The sequence below is a fragment of the Guillardia theta genome (assembly GCF_000315625.1).
Source record: "Guillardia theta CCMP2712 unplaced genomic scaffold GUITHscaffold_49, whole genome shotgun sequence".
Lineage (NCBI taxonomy): Eukaryota > Cryptophyceae > Pyrenomonadales > Geminigeraceae > Guillardia > Guillardia theta.
The window spans coordinates 479454-501464 of NW_005434625.1; the positions used below are offsets into that span (position 1 = coordinate 479454).

General features: G+C 54.1%; 7 protein-coding genes across 7 annotated transcripts; 3 read left to right on the forward strand and 4 right to left on the reverse strand.

Annotated features, from left to right (window-relative positions):
* Positions 1-217: 217 nt before the first annotated feature.
* GUITHDRAFT_140889 (hypothetical protein) lies at positions 218-1890 on the forward strand (the record flags this gene model as incomplete). The annotated part of the gene is made up of 8 exons (XM_005829965.1): positions 218-307; positions 408-996; positions 1059-1116; positions 1166-1269; positions 1322-1410; positions 1484-1678; positions 1706-1742; positions 1790-1890. The coding sequence occupies 8 exons, from the start codon at positions 218-220 to the stop codon at positions 1888-1890; spliced, it is 1263 nt and encodes a 420-aa protein (XP_005830022.1).
* A 115-nt stretch (positions 1891-2005) lies between these two features.
* Positions 2006-3192, reverse strand: GUITHDRAFT_111086 (hypothetical protein; the record flags this gene model as incomplete). Its single annotated transcript, XM_005829966.1, has 9 exons — positions 2006-2033; positions 2083-2204; positions 2252-2305; positions 2356-2538; positions 2587-2685; positions 2750-2861; positions 2909-2972; positions 3026-3090; positions 3140-3192. 9 exons carry the CDS (start codon positions 3190-3192, stop codon positions 2006-2008), a joined length of 780 nt encoding a protein of 259 aa, XP_005830023.1.
* Positions 3193-4106: 914 nt separating this feature from the next.
* PARP1 (PARP1 poly polymerase) lies at positions 4107-7831 on the reverse strand (the record flags this gene model as incomplete). The annotated part of the gene is made up of 11 exons (XM_005829967.1): positions 4107-4208; positions 4257-4489; positions 4538-4586; positions 4625-4718; positions 4807-4933; positions 4992-6006; positions 6063-6159; positions 6290-6864; positions 6997-7335; positions 7395-7447; positions 7546-7831. The coding sequence occupies 11 exons, from the start codon at positions 7829-7831 to the stop codon at positions 4107-4109; spliced, it is 2970 nt and encodes a 989-aa protein (XP_005830024.1).
* A 1023-nt stretch (positions 7832-8854) lies between these two features.
* Positions 8855-9232, reverse strand: GUITHDRAFT_111088 (hypothetical protein; the record flags this gene model as incomplete). The annotated part of the gene is made up of 1 exon (XM_005829968.1): positions 8855-9232. The coding sequence occupies one exon, from the start codon at positions 9230-9232 to the stop codon at positions 8855-8857; it is 378 nt and encodes a 125-aa protein (XP_005830025.1).
* Positions 9233-9293: 61 nt separating this feature from the next.
* Positions 9294-10595, reverse strand: GUITHDRAFT_111089 (hypothetical protein; the record flags this gene model as incomplete). Its single annotated transcript, XM_005829969.1, has 3 exons — positions 9294-10205; positions 10262-10385; positions 10423-10595. The coding sequence occupies 3 exons, from the start codon at positions 10593-10595 to the stop codon at positions 9294-9296; spliced, it is 1209 nt and encodes a 402-aa protein (XP_005830026.1).
* A 2446-nt stretch (positions 10596-13041) lies between these two features.
* Positions 13042-17262, forward strand: GUITHDRAFT_140893 (hypothetical protein; the record flags this gene model as incomplete). The annotated part of the gene is made up of 4 exons (XM_005829970.1): positions 13042-13105; positions 13148-15588; positions 16082-16150; positions 16177-17262. The coding sequence occupies 4 exons, from the start codon at positions 13042-13044 to the stop codon at positions 17260-17262; spliced, it is 3660 nt and encodes a 1219-aa protein (XP_005830027.1).
* A 655-nt stretch (positions 17263-17917) lies between these two features.
* On the forward strand, positions 17918-21897 carry GUITHDRAFT_111092 (hypothetical protein; the record flags this gene model as incomplete). The annotated part of the gene is made up of 14 exons (XM_005829971.1): positions 17918-18028; positions 18097-18197; positions 18253-18332; positions 18391-18494; positions 18542-18910; positions 18980-19026; positions 19081-19303; positions 19551-19907; positions 20075-20185; positions 20302-20598; positions 20717-20896; positions 21085-21159; positions 21331-21456; positions 21715-21897. 14 exons carry the CDS (start codon positions 17918-17920, stop codon positions 21895-21897), a joined length of 2364 nt encoding a protein of 787 aa, XP_005830028.1.
* Between the last annotated feature and the right edge of the window lie 114 nt (positions 21898-22011).

The window sequence follows — 22011 nt, forward strand, 5'->3', positions numbered from 1 at the left end:
GCCGGGAAGGCGCTCAGCGCGGCGCCGGCTCAGTGCCCGGGCCGCTGCCCGGCGCTCACCGGGCCGGTGACCCGGTGACCGGGCCGCCAAATCACACCTGGCGGTCCGTTGGGTGGAGATGGTACCGGGGAGGGGAAGTGAAGCAGGTGATGATGGGGAGGCGCAGGTGAGGAGGAAGTAAGCAGGGAGGACGAGGTACCACATCGAACATATCGCTATGGGATCGCTTACATACGTCAACGCTGAGTATTGGGAGATCCGGGGGGGTCGGGGCTTGCAACATCTAGACGTGGAGAAACGATGGCAGGTGGTCCTCGCTCACTTGTCAGCCCTCCCTTCCCTCTCTCCCTCCCCCTCTCCCTCTCCCTCCCCGTCTCCCTCTCCCCCTGAGTTTATCTGCAACGCAGGCTGCAAGAATCCTCCCGGATCGATCAGGCGCTGGCCCAGAAGGATTCTCCGTTCCTGATTGCCCTCTCGCAAGGATGAAACTTGGCCCAGCCAGGCAGGACGAGGATGCGTCTGCCCAGGATCTCCCACCTGGCTCGCCACGGGACATCGCCAGGTATCGCCAGGAGTTTGACAGGCACGATTACCTCAACTCCGGCTTCGTGGCCACCAAGGAATTGAGAGAGATTCTGAAAGCACTGGGGCGAAACCTTTCCGACGCAGCCGCGAGCATCCTGCTGAAGCAGATCGACAGCGACGGCTCTGGCACCGTTGACTTCGAGGAGTTCCTTGGCGGGTGCTTCGGGATCAGAGAGCCTCGTCCGGAGGACAAGCCTCCTTCCCCACACGAGGTTGTCTACCGTCAGATGCTCGACTGCATCTACCGCGACGATCTGTCCAAGATGCGGAAATTGGCGGTGGAACACGGGATCAGAGACTTTGTCGACCCTGTAACAGCGGTCGGATTGATCCATGTGGCTGCTCGGAGCGGAGGAGAGAGGATGGTTCTGCTTCTCCTTGAGCTGTCGGCCGATCCCAACGAGGTCACCGGTCGGTTCGCTCCTCTCCCCTCCATCGTCCGCTTCCTTCTGACGGGTCGGATGTTGCTGCAGACTCTGGGGAAACCCCTCTGCATTTTGCCGCAGAGAGCTCGCACAGGGAGCGAGGCAGGTTCCTCCCTCATCATCATCCTCCACCTCATCTGACTTGGCATGATCAGAGTCATCACTGCGCTGCTGGCCGCGGGAGCCGACACAAGAACGAGAGATACGGACTCTTCGAACGCTTGTCTAGAGTACATGTACAAGGAGTCGAAGGCTTCAGGTGCCCTAGCGGTCTGCAGGAGGACAGGGCCGTAGTGCTGAGTGCTGCCCAGGATTTGCATGGGAGGATGACAGGGAAATGCTGGAGAGGCTGAAAAATCACCGGAGAAAGAATTTCGCAGCTCACGGATATCACCTCATGGTGAGATCAGAGGAATAGGAGCCACGCACAGTTGACATTACGCAGCAAAATCCGATGGACGCCATGTTTCAAGAAGAACAAGAACAAGGTTAGGAGAGGATGGATGATAAGTTGTGTTCTGACGAAACTTCTGCGACCCAAGAACAAGAGAAGACTCACCGCAAGCATCACAAACATCGTCGACATCATCACCATCACCATCACCATCACCACCAACAACCAGAAGAACAACAGAAGAAAACGAAAGAAAGGTATCCGACTTTTGCAGGTGAGGTTGCATGTGACGATGGTGCAGCTCCAGCAAAGAAGCAAAGGAGAAGGAGACTACCCAGGTCTCTTTATCTCCATCAGTTTTTGTGTTGTTTGACTCCAGTGTCAGGACTCGCTCACATGGTTGAAACGAGAGCACAGAAAGTACTCAAACATGTTGTGCTACAGACCGATAACTTGCAAATGCAGGATACGTCAAGCCAAGGATGATGTTGTGTTGGATTGAAACTGCTCAGTTTCGATCCTCCTAAACTCAAAACATACGTTATCCATCACGACAAAGTGCCAATCAAATTCATCAGAACTTTTACAAGGCTCCAAGGAACTACTTTCGTGCTACTTGCCTGGCAATTCTGAAAAGAACAATAGCTCAGTTCATAATCGACATCACGACAGTCTCACCTCTCTAGCCGCTTCGCTTGCGCTGAAGCTTGTTCGACAGCCTTCTCAATTGCCTTCAAAGACAACTTCTTAGAGTCCTTTGTTGCTGCCTGTTTAGCATTCTTCCTTGCCAAACTCAACACCTAGAAATCGCATCAAGGAACTGCTGGAATAAGATAGGGCGTGCGACCTTGTTTTGAATCTCCCTGTCCGGTTCGTATTCTGGACTAGCGGCAGCAGCTCGCTGCACAGCTTGTGAGCAAAGACCAACCAGCCACAAGTACAACTCAGCACCGTCCAAGGTTCCTTGTCGCTCTTGGGAAGGTCCGATTCCTGCAGGCCCCAGTTGCGAGTGCCGAACTCATCATGTCCTTGAAGATGCTCAGGTTCTACGAAGCTGCTTCGAGACCCAAACTCCTCGCCCTTTCCAAAGACTATCTCGCGCCCGAACATGGCACCACGACCAAACTCGTTGTTCTGTCATCTCACGTAAACCATTTCATGCTTCACACAAGAGCTACACACCTTTCCCAGTTGATCGTGTGATCCAAACTGATCATAAGGTCCGAACATGTTCTCTTTCCCCAGTGAGACTCGCTTTGCAAATACAACATCGTTTCCAAACTAGTCGACGTTTTAGCGAACGTTTCACACAGCTGAGCTTTTGCCAAGCTCCATCGGGATCGACCTGGTTTCTGTCGCCGATGATGCTTCCTTCGCCGATCACGGAATGAGCGCCAATGGTCTCATCATTTCCCAGCGTCGTGCCCGATTGAAACCTCTGGTTCTTAGCAAAGTTGCTGCAGAATGTCAACGAGACAGTCAAGGGAATGGATACTCAACATACTTCTTATCACCAAACTTGGACCCAGCGCCGAAGATGCTCCCCTTCCCAAACACGTTCTTATCACCTGACAAGAACTTTAAGAACAAAAGCAAGTGATTGACACCAGAACTTTCCCACCAAATGTATCCCCTGCTCCAAATACAGAGTTCTTCCCAAACACGTTGCCGTCTCCAAACTTGTATCTTCAGGAGTGGGAGTCAAGAGACCACCGGCATGGAAGCACATCCATACCCGGCAGGAAATGTCGCTCCCGAAGGATACATTCCATCCTCCCATCCCTTCATTGTCTAACCCGCCGGTATCAGTGAACCACATAGTGACTTTCAACTACCTCGTCGCTTCCGATAGAGAGACTGACAGGACGTCCTGAGTACAGGACGAGGATGGTGCATGCAACGAGGAGGAAAGAAGCTGCAGCTGCAGCTACTGCTGCTCGCCCTCCTCTTCTCTCCGCGCGTCGATCCTGCACAGCATGGAAGAGCGCTGGCTGCATAGCGCCCAAAATAGCTTGCGGTCAGGGCAAATTCCTTTTAAAGGTGGGGTAGGGTTCATATGGCCAAGATTCTCCCTCCCCAACTTAGGGGATGGGGGTAGGTGGGGTCCTCGTTGAATCGACCAGGTATAGAGGGGGTCATCATTTTGACAAGCAGAGGCTCATAAACTGATGAGTGTAGAATTTGATCTTTTATTTTCCCAACAGGCTGGCCGCAAGGCACGCCTATTGGTACCGCCGTGCGCCGGCAGTCAGCCTGAGGTAACCGGGTCACTGAATCGAACTCAACTTGGCAACTGCCGGTGGCAGCCTGAGCCTCCGGGACTCGGAGCAGGTCATGGCAGTGAACCAGTGTATCCGATCACGCCGGTGACCATCTCAAAAAGATCTCAGACAGGCTCAGGCTCCACAGTCCGTTCAACGGCGACAGTCAGTGACTCCGGCGGCACTGCCGTACAAAAAAAAAAACTTGAAAGTTAAATCCTAGTACCCTCGGACTCCGAGTCCCCGGGCCCGCCGGCGCGTCGAGGCCGCCGCCCGGCAGTACAACGTGACGGACTAAGCCTCCGGGCAAGTCACGGCCGGTAGAACTCAACGGTCTATCTCTTGTTGGTATTGAACTTGACTCGCAGCAGATACTTGTTCTTGATCTATCAAACAGAGTCAATGAGTTGGAGCCCTGGTTCACCATCTTGAATCATCTCATCATGAACTCACCTGACTCACGTTGTACACGATGTACTCGTTGTACAGCAGAGAGCTTTTCAGCCCGTACATCTGTGTCCCCTTCCCACAAGGAACCTCAACCTGCACCCTCTACGGTCAGGGACGTGACCTCGGAGCTCGAACCCTCACCCCATCCTCGTCGATGAAGGACGCTTTCGGATCCGGCGCAGTCTTCCCGCAGCCCTTGACGGAGATGCAGTCCTTAGGAAGCCCCTTAGGAAGAGTCTCCTTGGCCGCCATCAGCTCGTGGGACTTCCCGAGCGCAACTTCGCTGAGCATGAGGAGGCCTTCGTTGTTGGACAGCTCGGCTTTGCAGTAGTTGGCCGACTTGGAGCTCATGTCGGCGAAATAAACTCCCTTGCCTGGGTCGGGGGACGTGAGGAGAAGGAGGGAGAGGAATGAAAGGATACCAAACATGTAGCCGGTCACTGGAGCCTCGGGGGGAGCAATACGGAGACCCTGCGACAAGCCTTACCCTCCAGCTTCAGGATGACAACTCGCCTTGCCTGTGAGAGAATTCCGACCCAGTTCGTTATGCGGGAACCGTGCCAGAGCAGCTTGCGGTTTGAATCTTTGGCGAAAGGAGCAAATCTGAAGAGGGAACAGGCACGGAAGAGGATGGTCAGGGGAGGAGGAATCCATCAGGTCAGTGGATGTCAATGATCAACCTTGATCTTACCTGTCCTTTTCGCCTTCTCGTTCGATCTCGAACAAGTCCATCAATTCGGTGGTGTAGGTAGAGTGAGTAGCCGCGTGAGTGTTCCTCAGGTACTGGTCGATCATCTTCCAACGCTCATCGTCCTTGGCTATCTGCAACACAAAGATGTCACCATGGAACAAGAAAGGGGGCGGAGCAAGGCGGACGGACCGGCTTGATGTCCGTCTTGAGCCGCTTGTAGTTGGCATCTATTGGGGATTCGTCACCCCCTCCTTCCTTCTGAAGGCTGACAGCAATCTCCATCTCCAGCAAAGACTCTACAAGCTCCAGTTTCTCTTTCAGCTTGTCATGGGAGTCAATCCGATGGACAGCCGTCATCCCACCAAGGCCGAAATTCTGAGGAACGATGGTGTAGAACTGGTTAGTACAGGAGAGAATCTTCTGGTTCCTGTCGAACTCATCCAGGTTGGGATCATCGAGCACGTTCTGGATCTCCGTGAGGACTGAGTATCCTCGCTGAATCTGCTTCCTGGATAAAGCACCCAGCGGCATCTTGTCGAGATCGATCTCCATCTCGAGCATGGATTTCCTCATCATGTCAATGTCGAAGATCAGCTGGATGAGACTGGCGACGGTAGGTGGGAGTTTCGAGGAGGTGTCCTTCTGGAGCTGCGATCCGTGCTCGTCGGCCGCTGCAATACCGATCTCCATGATAGCAAACCGGCCGGGCTGCTGGGTGAAGCGATCTGGGGTGCGATCTTGCCAGGGGTTGCCGGTCTTCTCCTGGAAGAGCTTCTCGAACTCATGGATGCAGGAGTCCTTGTGCATCTTCTCCAGCTTCGTCCCCTTGGATTCCACTCCGATCCTGCCCCACTTGCGGAACAGATGAGTCGTCTTGCTGTCGTCTGACTCGATGATCTGCAGCACGTAGTAGCTGTTGAGGCCCTCGGATATGTCGGTTCGGTTCAGGGTGGCCGAGTAGACGTTGTCCCTCACTTCCAGAATGTGCGAATTGTCGGCAAGGCCGGACTCCACGTCGACAGCACCTTTCCCCTTCACCATGATCTTGACAGTCTTGGACTGGGAGCTCTTCTTCTTCTTCTCGGGGTCCTCTGTCGCTTCCCCAGACAGGAGGTAGGGCTGCTCAGTCAGTCTCTTCCCGCTTGAGATGCATGCTTCCACGAACTCCAACTTCACCACCGGGAGCTTCCTCTTCACCGCCTGCAGGGTTTCAGCATAATATCAGACCCGATCAAGGTGGCAAAGTGCAACGAGACCTCCTTGATCGCGCTGCCACCCGCCGTATGCGCGCCGCTAGTGGTCAGAACGTGAGTGACGGACTTAGTCATCGACTTGACGATGCTTCCTGCGGGTCTTGTCATGGTTCGCAGAAGGGGAAACCAAGAGCTCGCCTCCAGCAGACTTGATCTTGCCGGACCACTCGTCGAAGTCGATGCGATAGTTCTTGGTGGAATGCAGCATGAAGACCATGTCCTTCAAGCACGTGCTGGGGTCCGAAGCTTCCTCTTGCCTCCTCTTCGCGTTGATCACCGCGAGCTCCTCCTCAGCCTTCATCAGCCGCTGCTTCTCTCTCTCCTGAACTGACTCCCTGACTTCTTCTTGCTCGCGGATCACAGCCTTGGGGATCGCGACCTTAACGAATTTGAAGTTGTCGAGGTAGTCGTGGCCCATATCCTTCGGCATCTTGAATGCCTTCCTCTCTCCAGTGATACTGGAATATTGACATTTGGCAAATCCATCCTCAGTCCAGGTCGTGCACTTGTACATTCCATCGCTGTACTGCAGCCTACCCTGACATTTCGGGCAGTCCCCAGGTACTCCGTGCAACATGATGTCTGCGCACCGACTTTGCAGGACAACCTCGCCTCCTCTGCTGTCCACGTCGTTATGCTCAAGGATTTCTTTGAGAAGGTTCCTTGACACGTCTTTCAGGGCATTGCGGATAGCAAACAGCTTGTCACTGTGTGCTTTGATTGCCTTCTCGTTCTTGTCCAGCTCGCTCGAGGCTGTGTTCTCCTTCTTGACAGTCTCACGGGGAGCTGCCTTCTCCTTCTTCATCTTCGACAATGGCACATCGTCGTCCTCAACAGCGTCCTCCTCTTTCGCCCTCTTCTTCTTCTTACCTGCTTCTTCTTTGACATTCGCCTTCTGTTGGATGAGGGGCGTGTCGTCGTCCTCGTCAAGGTCTACCTTCTCCTCCTTCTTGGCTTTCTTCGACCCTTTCGCCGACTTGTTGTCTTCCCCAGCGGATCTCTTCCCGGATGCCTTTGCTCCTCCCTTCTCTCCCATCTTCTCTCTAACCATCGCCTGGTGGTCCGAATCCAGCAAGGAGAACCCGATAACGTCCTCCGAGGACTTCAAGTCTTCGGGTTTCCCGTCCTTGAAGAGACAGTCCAGGTGATGCCACTTGGGCGTGGGAATGAAGGGTCTGCGATCCATGGCCTCGATCCTCCCCATGCGCAGATTTCCTGCCTCAATCTTCGATTCGCACCCCCTGCATTCTGATCTGCTGCTCTTCGCGATCTCCACCTACAACCCAGTGTCATTGGAATGCTATCCAGTCAGTCAGCGTCTTTCATGGTGGTCACCTTGTAGTCACCGATGTTGCCTTCATCGTCTGCATCCGCCGGTTTGGACCCTCCTTTGCCTTTCTTGGAAGGCTGGGAGGGAGCTACAGAAAGATTTTCGTGAGGTTGCGAATTGCGCAAGGGGCGAATGCAGAAGTAAGAGAGGGATCACCTGATGCGACTGCGTTTCCAGCAACCAAGTCTTTGATCTTCTTCTGGTCTTCGAAAGAGAGCTCTGACATTCCTGCTATGTCCGACACCTCTGGCTTTGCTCCCTTACCCCCAAAGAAGCAGTCCACATGGAACCACATAGGGACCCAGCCATCGAAAGAAGGTGACTGAACATACTTGCCCATGCGCAAGACATCCTTGCCTATGTTGTTCTTGCACTTCCTGCATGAAGCTCGCCCGCTCTTCGCATACTCCGCCACGTGCTCCTTGTCCGGGCGTCCCACCATCTTGGTAGGATGCGCTAGAAGGAGCCTGGTAGCTAAGAGAGGTGGGGGTGGCGGTACAATGTACCCCTGAATATCATCGTTGACCAAACAGCTCATGCCATAGGGTCCATGCCCTTTGATTTTATATTTGAGATAGTATATAAAGTTCAGCTAGATCATACTTGATGAGGTTGTACAGATGGGGAAAGTCATCGTGTTCATGACGGGTAGGGGTGATACAGAGACTAAAGGGGGTAGGACTTACACAGAGGAAGAAGGCTCCGATTGAAGCCTGCCTCAGCGGGCGGCAGGGCCTCGCCGGGTCACCAGGCCCGCCGGGGTGCATAGTTGATAGTTCATTTACTCAAAGTTAAGTTAAAATCAGTACGATAGTAGGCTTTCAACTTCGAGTGAAACCCCGGCCAGTCTCTAGTAAAAGTTAAACCAGTCGGATTGGGAAGAAGGTCACCGCTGCGAAGTTGTGCGAGAGCGAGGAGGTCCACTGGCTGAGGAAGGCGTCCCAGCGGCGCTCGAGGGCCAACTGGCAAGATCATCGGCCAAGATGGTGGCCGACGAGTTCGCCAAGGCTGGAGATCCCCACGGTCACGCGGAGCTCCGACACTGCCGACATGCACGGCGGGGAGCACTCGAGCGCTGAGGGTCTCGCCCACCACCGTCACGGAGACCCTCTTCCAATTGCGTCGCGATGTCCGTCACCCTGCTGCGGTCGCTGATCGGCAGCATCAAAGGGCGTAGACCGCACCCGCACCAGCTTCGCCATACCGGCGCCCGTGGATTTTCTGATGGACTCCTTCGTGGTGGGCAAGACGACGGAGCAGATCAACGAGAGCATGCAGAAGCTGACCTCGCTACCGATAGAATCGCATGAATCATAGATTGTATTGATGTATTTAAAAGCATATTAGACGGCACTTCTCCTTGATGGCTTGACGAGAACGGCGTCTTCCTTATCGTGCTTGGTCTGTCTTGGCTTTGCCATGATGGTAAGTGCCGGTGGGGACCCAAGCCGATTTATATCTTGGATCAAACCGGCACGCCGGGCAGCCCGATCAACTCCTCCTCCGCCACCGGCTCCTCTGGCCTCCTCGTCACGTTGATCTCCGCGAGCTCCTCCTCAGCCTTCATCAGCCGCTGCTTCTCCCTCTCCTGTACTGACTCCCTGACTTCTTCTTGCTCGCGCATCATAGCCTTCGGGATCGCGACCTTCACGAATTTGAAGTTGTCGAGGTAGTCGTGGCCCATATCCTTCGGCATCTTGAATGCCTTCCTCTCTCCAGTGATACTCGAATATTGACATTTGGCAAATCCATCCTCAGTCCAGGTCGTGCACTTGTACATTCCATCGCTGTACTGCAGCCTACCCTGACATTTCGGGCAGTCCCCAGGTACTCCGTGCAACATGATGTCTGCGCACCGACTTTGCAGGACAACCTCGCCTCCTCTGCTGTCCACGTCGTTATGCTCAAGGATTTCTTTCCTTGAGAAGGTTCCTTGACACGTCTTTCAGGGCATTGCGGATAGCAAACAGCTTGTCACTGTGTGCTTTGATTGCCTTCACGTTCTTGTCCAGCTCGCTCGAGGCTGTGTTCTCCTTCTTGACAGTCTCACGGGGAGCTGCCTTCTCCTTCTTCATCTTCGACAATGGCACATCGTCGTCCTCAACAGCGTCCTCCTCTTTCGCCCTCTTCTTCTTCTTACCTGCTTCTTCTTTGACATTCGCCTTCTGTTGGATGAGGGGCGTGTCGTCGTTGTCGATGTCGAAGATCAGCTGGATGAGACTGGCGACGGTAGGTGGGAGTTTCGAGGAGGTGTCCTTCTGGAGCTGGGATCCGTGTTCGTCGGCCGCTGCAATACCGATCTCCATGATGGCGAACCGGCCGGGCTGCTGGGTGAAGCGATCTGGGGTGCGATCTCGCCAGGGGTTGCCGGTCTTCTCCTGGAAGAGCTTCTCGAACTCATGGATGCAGGAGTCCTTGGGCATCTTCTCCAGCTTCGTCCCCTTGGATTCCACTCCGATCCTCCCCCACTTGCGGAACAGATGAGTCGTCTTGCTGTCGTCCGACTCGATGATCTGCAGCACGTAGTAGCTGTTGAGGCCCTCTGAGATGTCCGTTCGATTCAGGGTGGCGGAGTAGATGTTGTCCCTAACTTCTAGAATGTGCGAATCGTCGGCAAGGCCGGACTCCACGTCGACGGCACCTTTCCCCTTCACCATGATCTTGACAGTCTTGGACTGAGAGCTCTTCTTCTTCTTCTCGGGGTCCTCTGTCGCTTCCCCGGACAGGAGGTAGGGCTGCTCAGTCAGTCTTTTCCCGCTTGAGATGCATGCTTCCACGAACTCCAACTTCACCACCGGGAGCTTCCTCTTCACCGCCTGCAGAGTTTCAGCACAAGATCAGACCCGATCAAGGTGGCAAAGTGCAACAAGACCTCCTTGATCGCGCTGCCACCCGCCGTATGCGCGCCGCTGGTGGTCAGAACGTGAGTGACGGACTTAGTCATCGACTTGACGATGCTTCCTGCAGGTCTTGTCATGGTTCGCACAAGGGGAGACCTAGAGCTCGCCTCCAGCAGACTTGATCTTGCCGGACCACTCGTCGAAGTCGATGCGATAGTTCTTGGTGGAATGCAGCATGAAGACCATGTCCTTTAAGCACGTGCTGGGGTCCGAAGCTTCCGCTTGCTTCCTCCCGGGAGTCGCGTTGATCACCGCGAGCTCCTCCTCAGCCTTCAACAGCCGCTGCTTCTTGGCTGCCCGCAGCATCCTCCCCCACCCTAGCTAGTACGGTATCAAAAATACCCCCCTCCCCCGGGGAGGGAAAAACTTTCAAGCCCGTCGAGTACCCCTCATGCATGGTGGGGGCCTGAGGCAGGATGAAGATCTCATATCACACCTGTAGGAGATGATCGAGCTTCTTTCTCAACTCTGCAGGTTGGGCTAAGGTTTGAATCATCCATCCAGTAATGGAATATGTGCCCTTGGTTCATACAATCCGCGGGTGTACTTGCAAATATGCTTCGAAGACATGATAAAATCTTTATGATCAGGTAAGGAACTAATAATGGATACACCATTGAACAGAATCAACTCTGATCGACCCTTCGTTCAAATTGCCGTGGGTTGCACGTTGCGCTTAAATGCATGATTTGTGAGAAATTTGTATCCAGCTGTACCTTGAGCGACTTTTCTGTCTAGCAATATGTTCTCGTGTCATCACTCACTTTCAATTCTTCTAGTTTTACATCTCACTGCATGGAAGAACATGCAAAACTGAAGGAAAAGCTCAACGGACAGTTCTAAATGAACAGATACAACGCATTTTAGCAGTCACGGTCGGAGCAGCTCGATGCTTGAACACAAAGATGATCCTCAGTACTGTCGAAAGATGACAAGCAAGTCCCGTGGTTCGTGAAGGATTCTTCATCCAATTCTCAAGGATATGTTGGAACGATGAAACATTTTGCAAATCACCAATTTCATCACACTAACTAATGCATCATGTAAATATTACTGGTGTGAACTTGCATCAGATTCTGTTCATCGGATTAGCCGCTATCAGGCAGTTGATGTCACACCAAACAAGAGAGCGATTTTGAAGACGCTGATATTCCTGGCCGTAGAGCATTTATGATGTGGCCACATGTCACATGCTTCTTGGTTAACGCAGATACAACCTCGCCAGGCAAAAGATGGAACGCCTTCAGGATTACAGGGAGGTCGGTTGAGCTTGTACCCTGATTGTAACTCTTCTAATAAAGATGTGATAACCTGAATGTGCAATTCTGTTAATTGATTCACAGTGTTTACGACTCGATTGCAATCATCGAGTGCTTGTTCTGTTGAACAAGGCACTACTCTGTAGAGCACTGCGACAAGAACTCTACAGTTGCACGGTAGCATTGCGAACCGGGCCAGTGACAAAACAAGACAGGATTGATCCGATGAACATCTCATTTATTGATACGCAAAGGCATCATCTGCACATTTTTTCATTTCTGACTAGGTTTTTGTGCAATCGAAAGCGTTGTGGAAATATCATGACAAAGGAAAGATTTGAAGCGAAACGGAAAAATCATCCAAATATGCCATTCGGAGCATGGATATAGTGATTCATGATCAACAACAATTCGTTACAGTCATCTATGCGGGCAGGTACAGTCATCCTTTGTGCAAACGTCTCTTCATGAATCGATGAACGGTTAAGTGCATGTAAGCCTTGCCTCCATAGAGGCAAAGTGAAGTGCATGAATCCTGACCAACCATGTCAATATTTTGCCTAGACTTGATCGACTCCCGAGTCCTGAACTTATCTTTGTTTGTGCCCATTTCATGTCACAACCTTTTCACATCGGGACAGTTCTGCGATGTGTCGAAAACCCCTTAGTATGCAGCCAGTGTCTCGAGAGTTTTGTATGCTGGGCGGCTTACTGGTACGTCTACGTACTCCTGGATACCGGTTTGTAATATTGGTTGGGCACTTGCCAAAGTCTTCACCCGTTCATCAATCTCATACAAGTTGCCAAAGGCTGCGAATCATTCGAACCTGCATCAGGAACACGTCATTTGGATCTCTTCCCGTGATAAATTCGATGAAAAAAAAAGAGATAAATGCTCACCTGACTTGTCTTGCTCTGTCAAACGCTGCACATCCTCATATTTGTACGGCTTCGCAGAGTTCACAGTGGCGGGAAACGTTTCGATCAGGGTTTCCCGTTCCTCATCCGTTTGCAGCAGTGCCCCAAGTCGGATCATCGGATCACCTGAGACATCTTGCGAAGCCGAGAGACCCACTGGGATCAGAGTAACGGATTGCCTCCCCAAGTTCCTCAGTAAAGTAGTCACAGGGACCCCTACCCCGTCGTGCTCTGTAAAACGCACCCCTACGGATAGGGAAGACTACCCACCCATCCTTTGCTCCGGTTTGCCCTTCCTTTTTTAGTCAATAGAAAAATCCAATGAGTTTTAACGCTTCCGACTCAGCCATGAAAGCGGAACGCAGGAAGTTGAGAAAGAAACGAGAGGAGGATGGCGAGGACGAGGACAATGGCGAGGACGAGGAGCAGCTGTAATGGTTACTGTGCGGATAGAATTGAAGGGCCGGGATGGGTCAAGATGTGTTTCTTCATGTTTGACGGCTGTTGAGCTGTGTTATCATCCGAAGTTAATTTTCCTGACTTTCGCAAGAATTTGCAGGGGAATGGAAGAAAACATGGAGGAAGTGAAAGAGGTAAAGGAGAATGGAATTCGGTCCAACGCAGTGCTTGTTGAACAAGGTAAGCATCATTGCCGTGCGTGTTGTGGTGACTCCTTGGAAGGGAATCGGCCGAATTCCACAGCAGCACAGTATGAAGCCGAGCTACAAGAAATCAAAGCAAGAACGATGTACAATCTTATTGAGGAGGTGACAGTGGGTGCGGTGAAGAAGAGGTTGTTGCTATTGACGAACAGACAAGCTTCACTCTTCAACAAGAAGTCAGTGCAGAAACTGCTGGATGCCTTTGAGATCCCGCACAAGCCAAAGCTGGTGATCAAACTTGTGCATTCGGAGCTCGGCATCAATCAGTTGAAGAGATATCGCACGGAGCATGAGGTAGTGATGAAAGGGAATCACGATATCCGTGACGACTTCATGTATGATAATTATTTGTGGAGTCCACCCGGTCCTACTTACACGGAAGACGAGATTGAGCAGGGAGAGAACCGGCTGTGCCAGTTCTTCAGGGATGTGCTCGTTCCCCTGTGTGCTCAGACAAACGCGATCGTGTTAGCAGGATGTTCGGACTGGGACGTGATGTCTGCGGCGTTCTCGCGTGCGGTGAACCTGCAGAAGGCTTCGTGGGGGAGCGAGAAACCGTTCACTACGATAGGGTTCGGCTATCATTTCTGCTTCCACCTCAGCACCGAGACAGAAGGGACGATGGCCAATGACCTCTCCAATGCGTCGAATTTCTGGGCGAAGAAGCAGGACGTCATCGAGCGGTTCCTCCAATCGCGATGGGGAGACAAGAGCAACTGGCTCAAGCAGGACATCGTGTCAGATTTCGACGACTACATCCTGTTTGATGCCATCAAGATCGATAACAAGGGGAATATCGAGGATGTTGAAGACACCACTCCGTCGTCTACTCTGGAGAACATGATACTTGGTCACTTCACAGAGTCTTTGCCATGCATCTGCTTCCGAACAACAAGGAGCAACGCGGTTGTCACAAACCAGGTTTGCACTGACATCCTTAACTCTGGGACGCCGATGGTGTTTCTTGATCTCAGAGAACGACCGTTGGTGGCGGAGGCAACCAGAGGTGAGAGGCTGCACAGGGCAATGGAGCACATCGTGCAGTATCGAACAGGTCTGATGGAGATGAATCAGAATGACCCTTACGACAACTGCAACCTTGCTTGGCTGCAGAGCATAGTCTCTGGCTATGATGGGGCAGATGTCAAAGATGCGGTCTCGATTGATAGGACGTCGGAATGCATTCATGAGGCCATCACAAGGAGAGTGACGGAAGGGAAGAAGGGAAAGGTCGGGGATGGCGACCGTCTTCACGACATTCTGTCCATCGCTGACTTTCTTACCGACGAGCTGTGTCAAAACTTCTGGCAAAGAGAGCAGATCATGCAGAAGTTGGGCTACAAGCCTCACTTCGACGACTACGGTAAACTCAAGGTGTTCTACCGGGAGATGAGAACAACCTATCATTCCATCATCCGCGAGATGCTTGTCAACGGGAACTTCTACGGTCGCAATGTCTCAGACTTTTCGGGCCTTAGGCTGCTGATTCAAAAGCTGATCCGGATGGAGAGGATTCCTCTAGAGAACAGCATGGAAGGTCTCATGATCCTCAGACAGGCGTGGGACACCATCGACATCTGCACCTACATCTCCATCAAGTACAAGTGGGTTGCCAAGGTCGGGTACTTCCTCTTGCTCATCATCGCCGTTGCGTCGACAGCCGTGACGGTCATGAAGGAAAAAGTGGATCAGTGCATCGGGTACAGCGAGTGCCAGCACGAGGGGAGGACCAAGGTTGCCATCTTCCTGCTATCCTTGAGTGCTTCGGTGATCGGCTCCTTCATGGCCTACCTCAACCCGGTGACCCGCTGGCGCTCCCTCCGCAACATCGCGTCGAGGATCGAGAGCACGATCTGGATGTACAGGGCGAGGGTCGGGCCGTTTGCCATGACGCCTGGGGTAGTCGATGCTGCTGAGATGGCGCTGCGCGCCCGGCTCCTGTCCTTGAGGAACGAAATCTTAACTTCTGCTGACGTGACAGAGACGGCCTTCATGCGGGAGTACAGCCCTGGCATCTTCATGCACGGGCAGAGGGAAGCAACGAGGAGGAGGAAGAAGCGCCCGTCCAACGTGCTGATGCCGGAGGGGAACAGCCAAGACAACCACCAGAGCCCTGTTACCCCCCAGCTGTTCATCGACCTCAGAGTCCAGGAGATGATAGCGTTCTACCGCAAGAGGCTGCCTTCCTACAGGAACCAGTATAACATCTACCAGCTCCTCATCATCCTCAGCTCGGCGTGCGCAGCCATCCTCGCCTCCTTCGACATGCCGCAAGTGGCCGCCATCATAGTTTCCTTCTCTGCTTGCGTGGTGTCCTGGATGGAGTTTCATGGAACGAGGCAGAAGCTGGAGAGATACAACAAGTCCCTGATGAACCTAGTGAACATCGTCACGTGGTACGAGAGCATGACGGCGGTGGAGAAAGCGTCTCTGGAGAACATCACCACTTTGGTCATGCAGGTTGAAACAGCCATTATCGGGGAGAACAACTCGTGGTTGTCAGTGCCTTCCGCACAGAAGGACGAATCGAAGAGAGAGGAGGAGAAGGACCAGGAGGAAACCAGCTCTAAGTAGAAAAGAGGCGTTGCCGCTGTCTCATGTGATAGTAAATGTTTTTCATCATTCCTTTAGCAATAAGTGTCGAAATGCACAAAGCCATGTCTGTGTTCTTTACTCAAAGTTAAGTTAAAGATCAGTGGGCCGGGCCCGGCGACTGTGAGAGGGCGGGCCCGTCCGATCACGCCACAGACCGTGTGCAGCCGCAGGGCGGCGGCCGCGCACTCACTGCGGCCGACCGACCGCTTGGGTTGTGGTGGGGATGTGGGACGGAGCTTGGCCCTCTCTCCAATGCTGGGGACACGAAGACCGGCGATGGCGGGGCTGCTCCTGCTGTGCATGGCACCGGCATGCTGGAGCTTCCTGCTCCCTCCTCCCGCCTTGATGTCTGCAAAAGTTGGACGTCGTCTCGCAGAGTTTCGACAGCCATTGCTGGTGCGACCAGCGGTGGCAAGGAGTGAAGCCGGTGCGATGGTGAGCGAAGTACTGCAGCTGATCAATGGGACGGACCGTGGAGCAGACGCAGAGGCCCTTCCCCTGCCGAAGCGAAGATCTCTTTATGAGAAACTGGATTTCCTCGAAAGGAACTCTAGAAATGAAGACTACGTCAAGACGGACCTTGCTTTGGGAAACTACGAAGTAGGATTCGTGGGGGAGAAACGAGCTACAAATGAAGTGAATCAGACGGTGTCAAGTCAAGCAGGGGGGTACTGGAGGGGGAAACTGGGAAGATCTATCTTTGAGACGACTGGTTTGTATCAGAACCTCGTGAGAATGCCAAGGGATGAAATCCCTCGTTACGTTCAGAATGGGCTGAAGCAGTCGGTGACAAGGAAGCAAAATGAGCGCAATCCTAACATAAACAGCGGCATAGGAATACGGGCCAGCTCCGATATGCAAGACACTGAGATCGTTGCTGTCAACCTCGTCTGTGCCAAATTTCTACAAATCCTTTCAATCTCAGTGGTGTTGGTGGGTATTGTGACAGAGCTGAACGAGGAGCAGCGTGTTGCGATTAGGAAGAGAGCGGTTGAGACAGGGCGAGCTCAGAGACTGGGGAGTGACTGGCAAGGAGAAGACGACCATCCTCAACCAACGCAGAACACAGTCCGCGTCGACTTCTCCTCTCCCCTCATCGCGTTTGGCCCTGCCCCACTGCAAAGGTTTCTCAAGCTGAGCGTCGGGCCTTCGACTGATGTCTTCCTCGACACGACATACGTTGACGACAAGATTCGTCTGGGGAGAGGAGCAACTAGCGGGAGTCGATTCGTCTTCCAGCGAGTAGGGGACGAATCAAGTCAAGCAACTCTATGGCGGTCCCTAGTGGCTGCCCCGGCTCCTGTCCCAGGCAAGAAGATCGGTCTTGCCATCTTCGTCGTCGTAGCTGCAAAGCTTCTGGCAACCATCGCGATGCTCTTCATGCAGGCAGCGCCTGCCACCGCGCTCATGAGTGTTCTTACCTACCTCGCCATCCCCCTCAAGATCTCTGCATGGCTCAAGGTGGGGGTCTTGTGCCTGCTCGCCTTCCTTTTCAACCAATCAGGAGGAGTTGTGGAGGGAGAGGAAACGAGTAGCTAGACGCTACCAACCGTCCTTCTTCCTTCTCCCGCCTACCCTCTCCTCGCCCGACCCATGCTCCCCTCCGTCATTGCACTTGGGACACAATTTTTCTGCTATATCTGGGTGGGATTTTATTGAAATTGATTTTGCCATGCTCTTCAAGTTTATTGATACCAATAAATATTTTGAAGCTTATATTCCGGATTCTTCCCCTTTTATTGTTGATTCGCCCAACGGAAATCACTTGCGGTTGAACAGGAGGGGTAGTGAAACAGGAGGGGGCGAGCGAGGAGGGAGAGGAGACGAGCAGCAAGTCAGGCCTAGCAAGAGCCTTGGAGTCAGAGCACAAGAACAGAGTCAAGGCATCCTGCTCGCAGTTAGGACTGCCGGACAGCCTAGAGGGTAGAGCAGAGTGACTTGTCTGGCTTCGAGCTGGCGGGGGGAAAGTCGGAGCAGGCACGGCGGCGAGCATGCATTCTAGGTGGAGACTGGGCACTGCGAGGAGCGGCGGGTGAGGATCTACCAGCAACCTTGGGTCGAAGAGCTCTGCCTTGCAGCATGAGTGTGGTGGTCCGATAGAAGCACGCAGGGGTGGAGTCCGAAGAGACGGGAACGGGAGGGTGCATCGGGTGTGTTGTAGGAGACGACTTTTGATTGACGGGCAAGGGGCAAGATGCCGCCGAGAGCGAACACGAAGACGCCGCTCGACAAGCGACTGTCTGCCAACGCTGGCAAGGAGGAGATGTCGAACTGGAACATAGCCGAGCTGAAGCAGAATCTGCAGGTCTGACCTTTTACGACGTTATGGCTGGTTGCGCTGACATGTCCTCTGATCTTGTCTTGGACTCACAGGAGGACAGTGCCATCCTCGAACAGACCCTCCGAGAGGCGAACAGGCTGCTGGGCGACTCAACAGGGTCGCCGCTGATCGACGTCGGGGGGATAGTGAACAAGTAACTCTCTTGTGATCTATTGGCTGGCTCGACTGATGGATGTCGCCATCGCCAGGGATGTTGCGGCAAGGAAGCTGAGGAACGCTTCTGACTGGGGTGACGATCATGCTCACCATAGAGAAGATTTCAGCTCCGGTGAGCTCAACTGAGGAAGAGAGGTTCTCGCGTGCTGAGCAGGGACGAAAATCTGCAGGTACCTTCATGACTGAGCTGGACACCAGCTCGGTAGCAAGCGCCCCAACGGTCGTGGGCGGTGCCAAGGTGACGATGTCGGAGGAGCTCGCGCTGAGACTCTCGGTACTCCCTCCCCCTGCTGAGCTGGGAGGTGTGAGGAATGTTGGCAGGTGCTGGAGCAGGCGATAGGGAAGGAGGCAGTGAAGGTGCTGCAGAGCTGTGTGCAGTCGGACCTGGACCAGGTAGCGAAGACGGTGAAGCAGCAGAGCTCGAGCAAGGATGGGGGGCGGCAGACGTCGGAAGTGAGCGAGACGATCGCGGAACTGGAAGGCAGGATCGTGGAGGAAGAGGCCTTGAAGCTGTCAGCCCTAGAGCAAGTGAACGCGCTCAAGGAGAACCTGAGGATGCAGAACACGAGGGTGCTGGAGCTACAGGACAAGCTCGCGCTGCTCGACTCGACGAGCCAGGAGGGGGGGGAACTGCTCAAGAAGAAGGAGACGGAGATCAAGAGTCTTAAAGAGGAGCTGCTGGCCGTGCAGGTGAGAGGGAGGAGGAGGGGAAGGAGGAGGAGGAGAGGCTGTTTCTGTTTGCTGAGAAATGTTGCACAGCACAAGACAAGGATGGAAGAGAACGAGAGGTTGAAGCTGGTTGACAGGTGACTCGCTGCAGTGAGGGGGGGCGGGAGCTCAGACGTGCGCGTCCTGTGCAGGCTGAGGAAGAAGGACGTGGAGATGGCAAAGACGAAGGAGTCGATGGACAAGATGACGATGCAGCTGCAGAGGTTGGCGGAGGAGAGGGACAGCATGCATGCCCAGTTCGACGAGCTGCAGAGGCGCTACCAGGACGCGCAGCTCCGTTGCTCGAACCTTCAGCAGGACCTCGACAAGCATCAGAGCGCAGAGAGAGTGCTCAAGAGGAATTTACAGCTCCAGGTGCTTGCTCCCTTCCCTCCTCCCCTCTTCCTCCCTCTTCTCCCTCGCTCCCCTCTTCCCTTCTCCCTGCTCCCATCCAGTCCTGCTCCACTCTCCTTTCGTTACTTCACTCCGCTTCCCTTTCCTGTTCAGTTCCTTTATCTACGTCAACCCCCCATTCTTAGCGTGTGCCCTTGCCCACTGTCCAAAATTGTCGCTCCTCCGATTGGCAGCTGACTTGCCCTCCCTTCCTCTCCTTGGCCTTCAGATGCCTGAGGAGGTGAAGAGAGTCGTCAAGAGGGTCGAGGAGCTGGACAAGCAGAACAGGGAGCTGCAGGAGAAGCTGAAGCAGAGCAAGGACCACGAGAACCATGCGGACATGCTGCGGAAGAACAGGATCGAGATCACCGAGTTGAGAGTGTCCAACAAGACTCTGTCCGCCAAGGTTGATGAGCTGAAGAAGGAGAAGGAGCTGCTGGAGAAGAAGTCGGAGAGCGAGCGGAGGCTGCTGGAAAACAGGACCCGCAACTTGTTCGACCTCAATGTCAAGAGCACGCAGAAGCTGCAGGGAGAGCTGGACCTGAGGATAGCGGAGAGGCTGCATAACCGATCGGCCGACAATGAGGTGGAGGAGGGCAGAGGGAAGGGGGGACAGAGGGGGTGGTGGGATAGATGAGAGGAAGAGGGAAGCAGAGAGGATGGGGTTGGCATGGAGAGCGTGGTGGTTTCCGGGCGGGGGAGGAAAGAGCAGGAGGACGTAGGAAGAGCGGGAGGAGCTGAATGAACGAGCAGGTCGCGTCGTTGAGGAGGAGAAACCTGGAGTTGCTGGGGCAGATCAACGCCCTTGACGAGCAGAAGATGGCGGCTGAGAACAAGCTCAGGGATGCAGAGAGGAAGAGCAGGGTAAGAGAGGGATCGAGGAAGAGGAGAGGATGAGGACGGTGGGACTGAGGCCGGAGGGCGGGGAGGGGAGGAGGAAGGGAATCTTTCCCAGCTAAGAGACACTCCTTGATGTGCAGGAACTCAAGGACAAGCTCGAGCTGTACGCCACGATCCACCGGATCGACTTGGGGAAGTTGCAGTTCTCCTCTGATCTCAACACTGAGGAGGAGCTTTCTGCGTTCCTCGGCGACTCCTCCGCGTCCTCCCAGGGCAGGAAGAAGAAGATCCGCACGCAGAGCAGGAGCGTCACGCCCGGCCTGTTTTCTCGCCCTCCTCCCTCCGCCGAAGACCAGAAGCGCTCTCAGAGCGCACAGCCGGGAGGAGGAAACTGGAGCGGAGCCGCGGCTGAGATGTCGACGACAACTGGGGAGCAAGTGTGTGCAAGAAATCACACCTTCCCTCCTCTACCACCACCTCCACCTCCTCATCAACCTCCTCCTCCTCCTTTCTTTCTCCTCTTCCTCCTCTTCGTTCGGTGACTTGCAGGAGCAGGTGAGGGCTTCGGCGAGGATGGAGGCGGAGGAGGAGAGCTTGGAGGGGCTGAAGGCGAAGGTGGCACAGCTGCAGGCGAAGCTGACGGGAGAGGAGAAGACGAAGACGAACGCGCAGGAGAAGGTCATTGCGCTAGCTGAGCAGCTGGTGGAGAAGGATCGGCAGATCACTGCTTTACAGGTCTCCTCCTCCTCCTCCTCCTCCTCCTCCTCCCTCCGCCTTCTCCTCCTCTTCCCCCCATCTCCTCCGCCTTCCCTGCCTCCTCCTCCTCCTATCTCCTCCGTTCCCTCCTTCTTCTCTGCCCTTCCCTCCCTCCCTCCCTCTCCTCCCCTTCGGTCTCCTCCTGCAGTTGACTGAGAAAGTGGCAGAGCTCGCTTGATGCTGAGAAGGAGACAAAGAAAAAGAAGAAGAAGAGCGAGAGGCTGAGAGACCTTGAGGGGCAGGTGAGGAGGGGGAGGGAGGCGGCGAAGAGAAGGGAGGAGCAAGGGGAGGAGGGAGAAGAGGAGGGGGAGGAGGGAGGAGGAAGTGAAGAACGGGGGAAGAGGAGGAGGAGGAAGTGGAGGAGGGGAGAAGAGGAGGGGGAGGAGAGAGGAGCGCTGAAGAGAGGATGTCAGGTTCTGTCCCTCATTACTAAGGTGAGGGAGACGGAGATGGATAAGGACCAGGTGGAGATCAAACTCAACGAGAAGGAGGAAGAGACCAAGGTCAAGGCCCGTAAGATCGGCGAGCTGATCTTCAAAGTCAGCCAGCTGGAGGAGGAGAAAGCGAGGATCATTGAAGAGCTCGCGGAAGTCCGTATACAGGCAAGCCCCTTCGTCTTGCCTTCTCCCTCCTCTTTCTCCTCCCTCTTCCTTCTCCTCCCTCCTCCTTCTCCCTCATTCATCACAACTTGTACTCCCTTGTGCTGCTCCGCCCACTGCTACCTCCCTCCTCCCTCCTCTGTCCGTTCCCCTCCCTCCTGCTCTTTCCCTCATCCGCATCATCTGACCCGAGCGTAGGCTGCACGACAAACGAAACCTGAGGCGGACCCCAAGAGCTCGACGATGCCGCCCCGGGTCATACGGGAGGAGAGCCTGGGGGCGGGGAGAATGAAGATAAGCTCTTCGTTGAACCGACCGCTCAAGGAGGAAACCTTCTCCGCCACCATGGACAGGGATAGGAGCGAAGATATCAAGACATGAGCTACTGTACATTACCACAACAACCGACTCGCACTACCTCTGCCCTCCTCCTTGCCCCTCCTCCTCCCTTGCCCACTCCTGCCAGCCTCCTCCTGCTCCTCCTGCTCTTCCTTC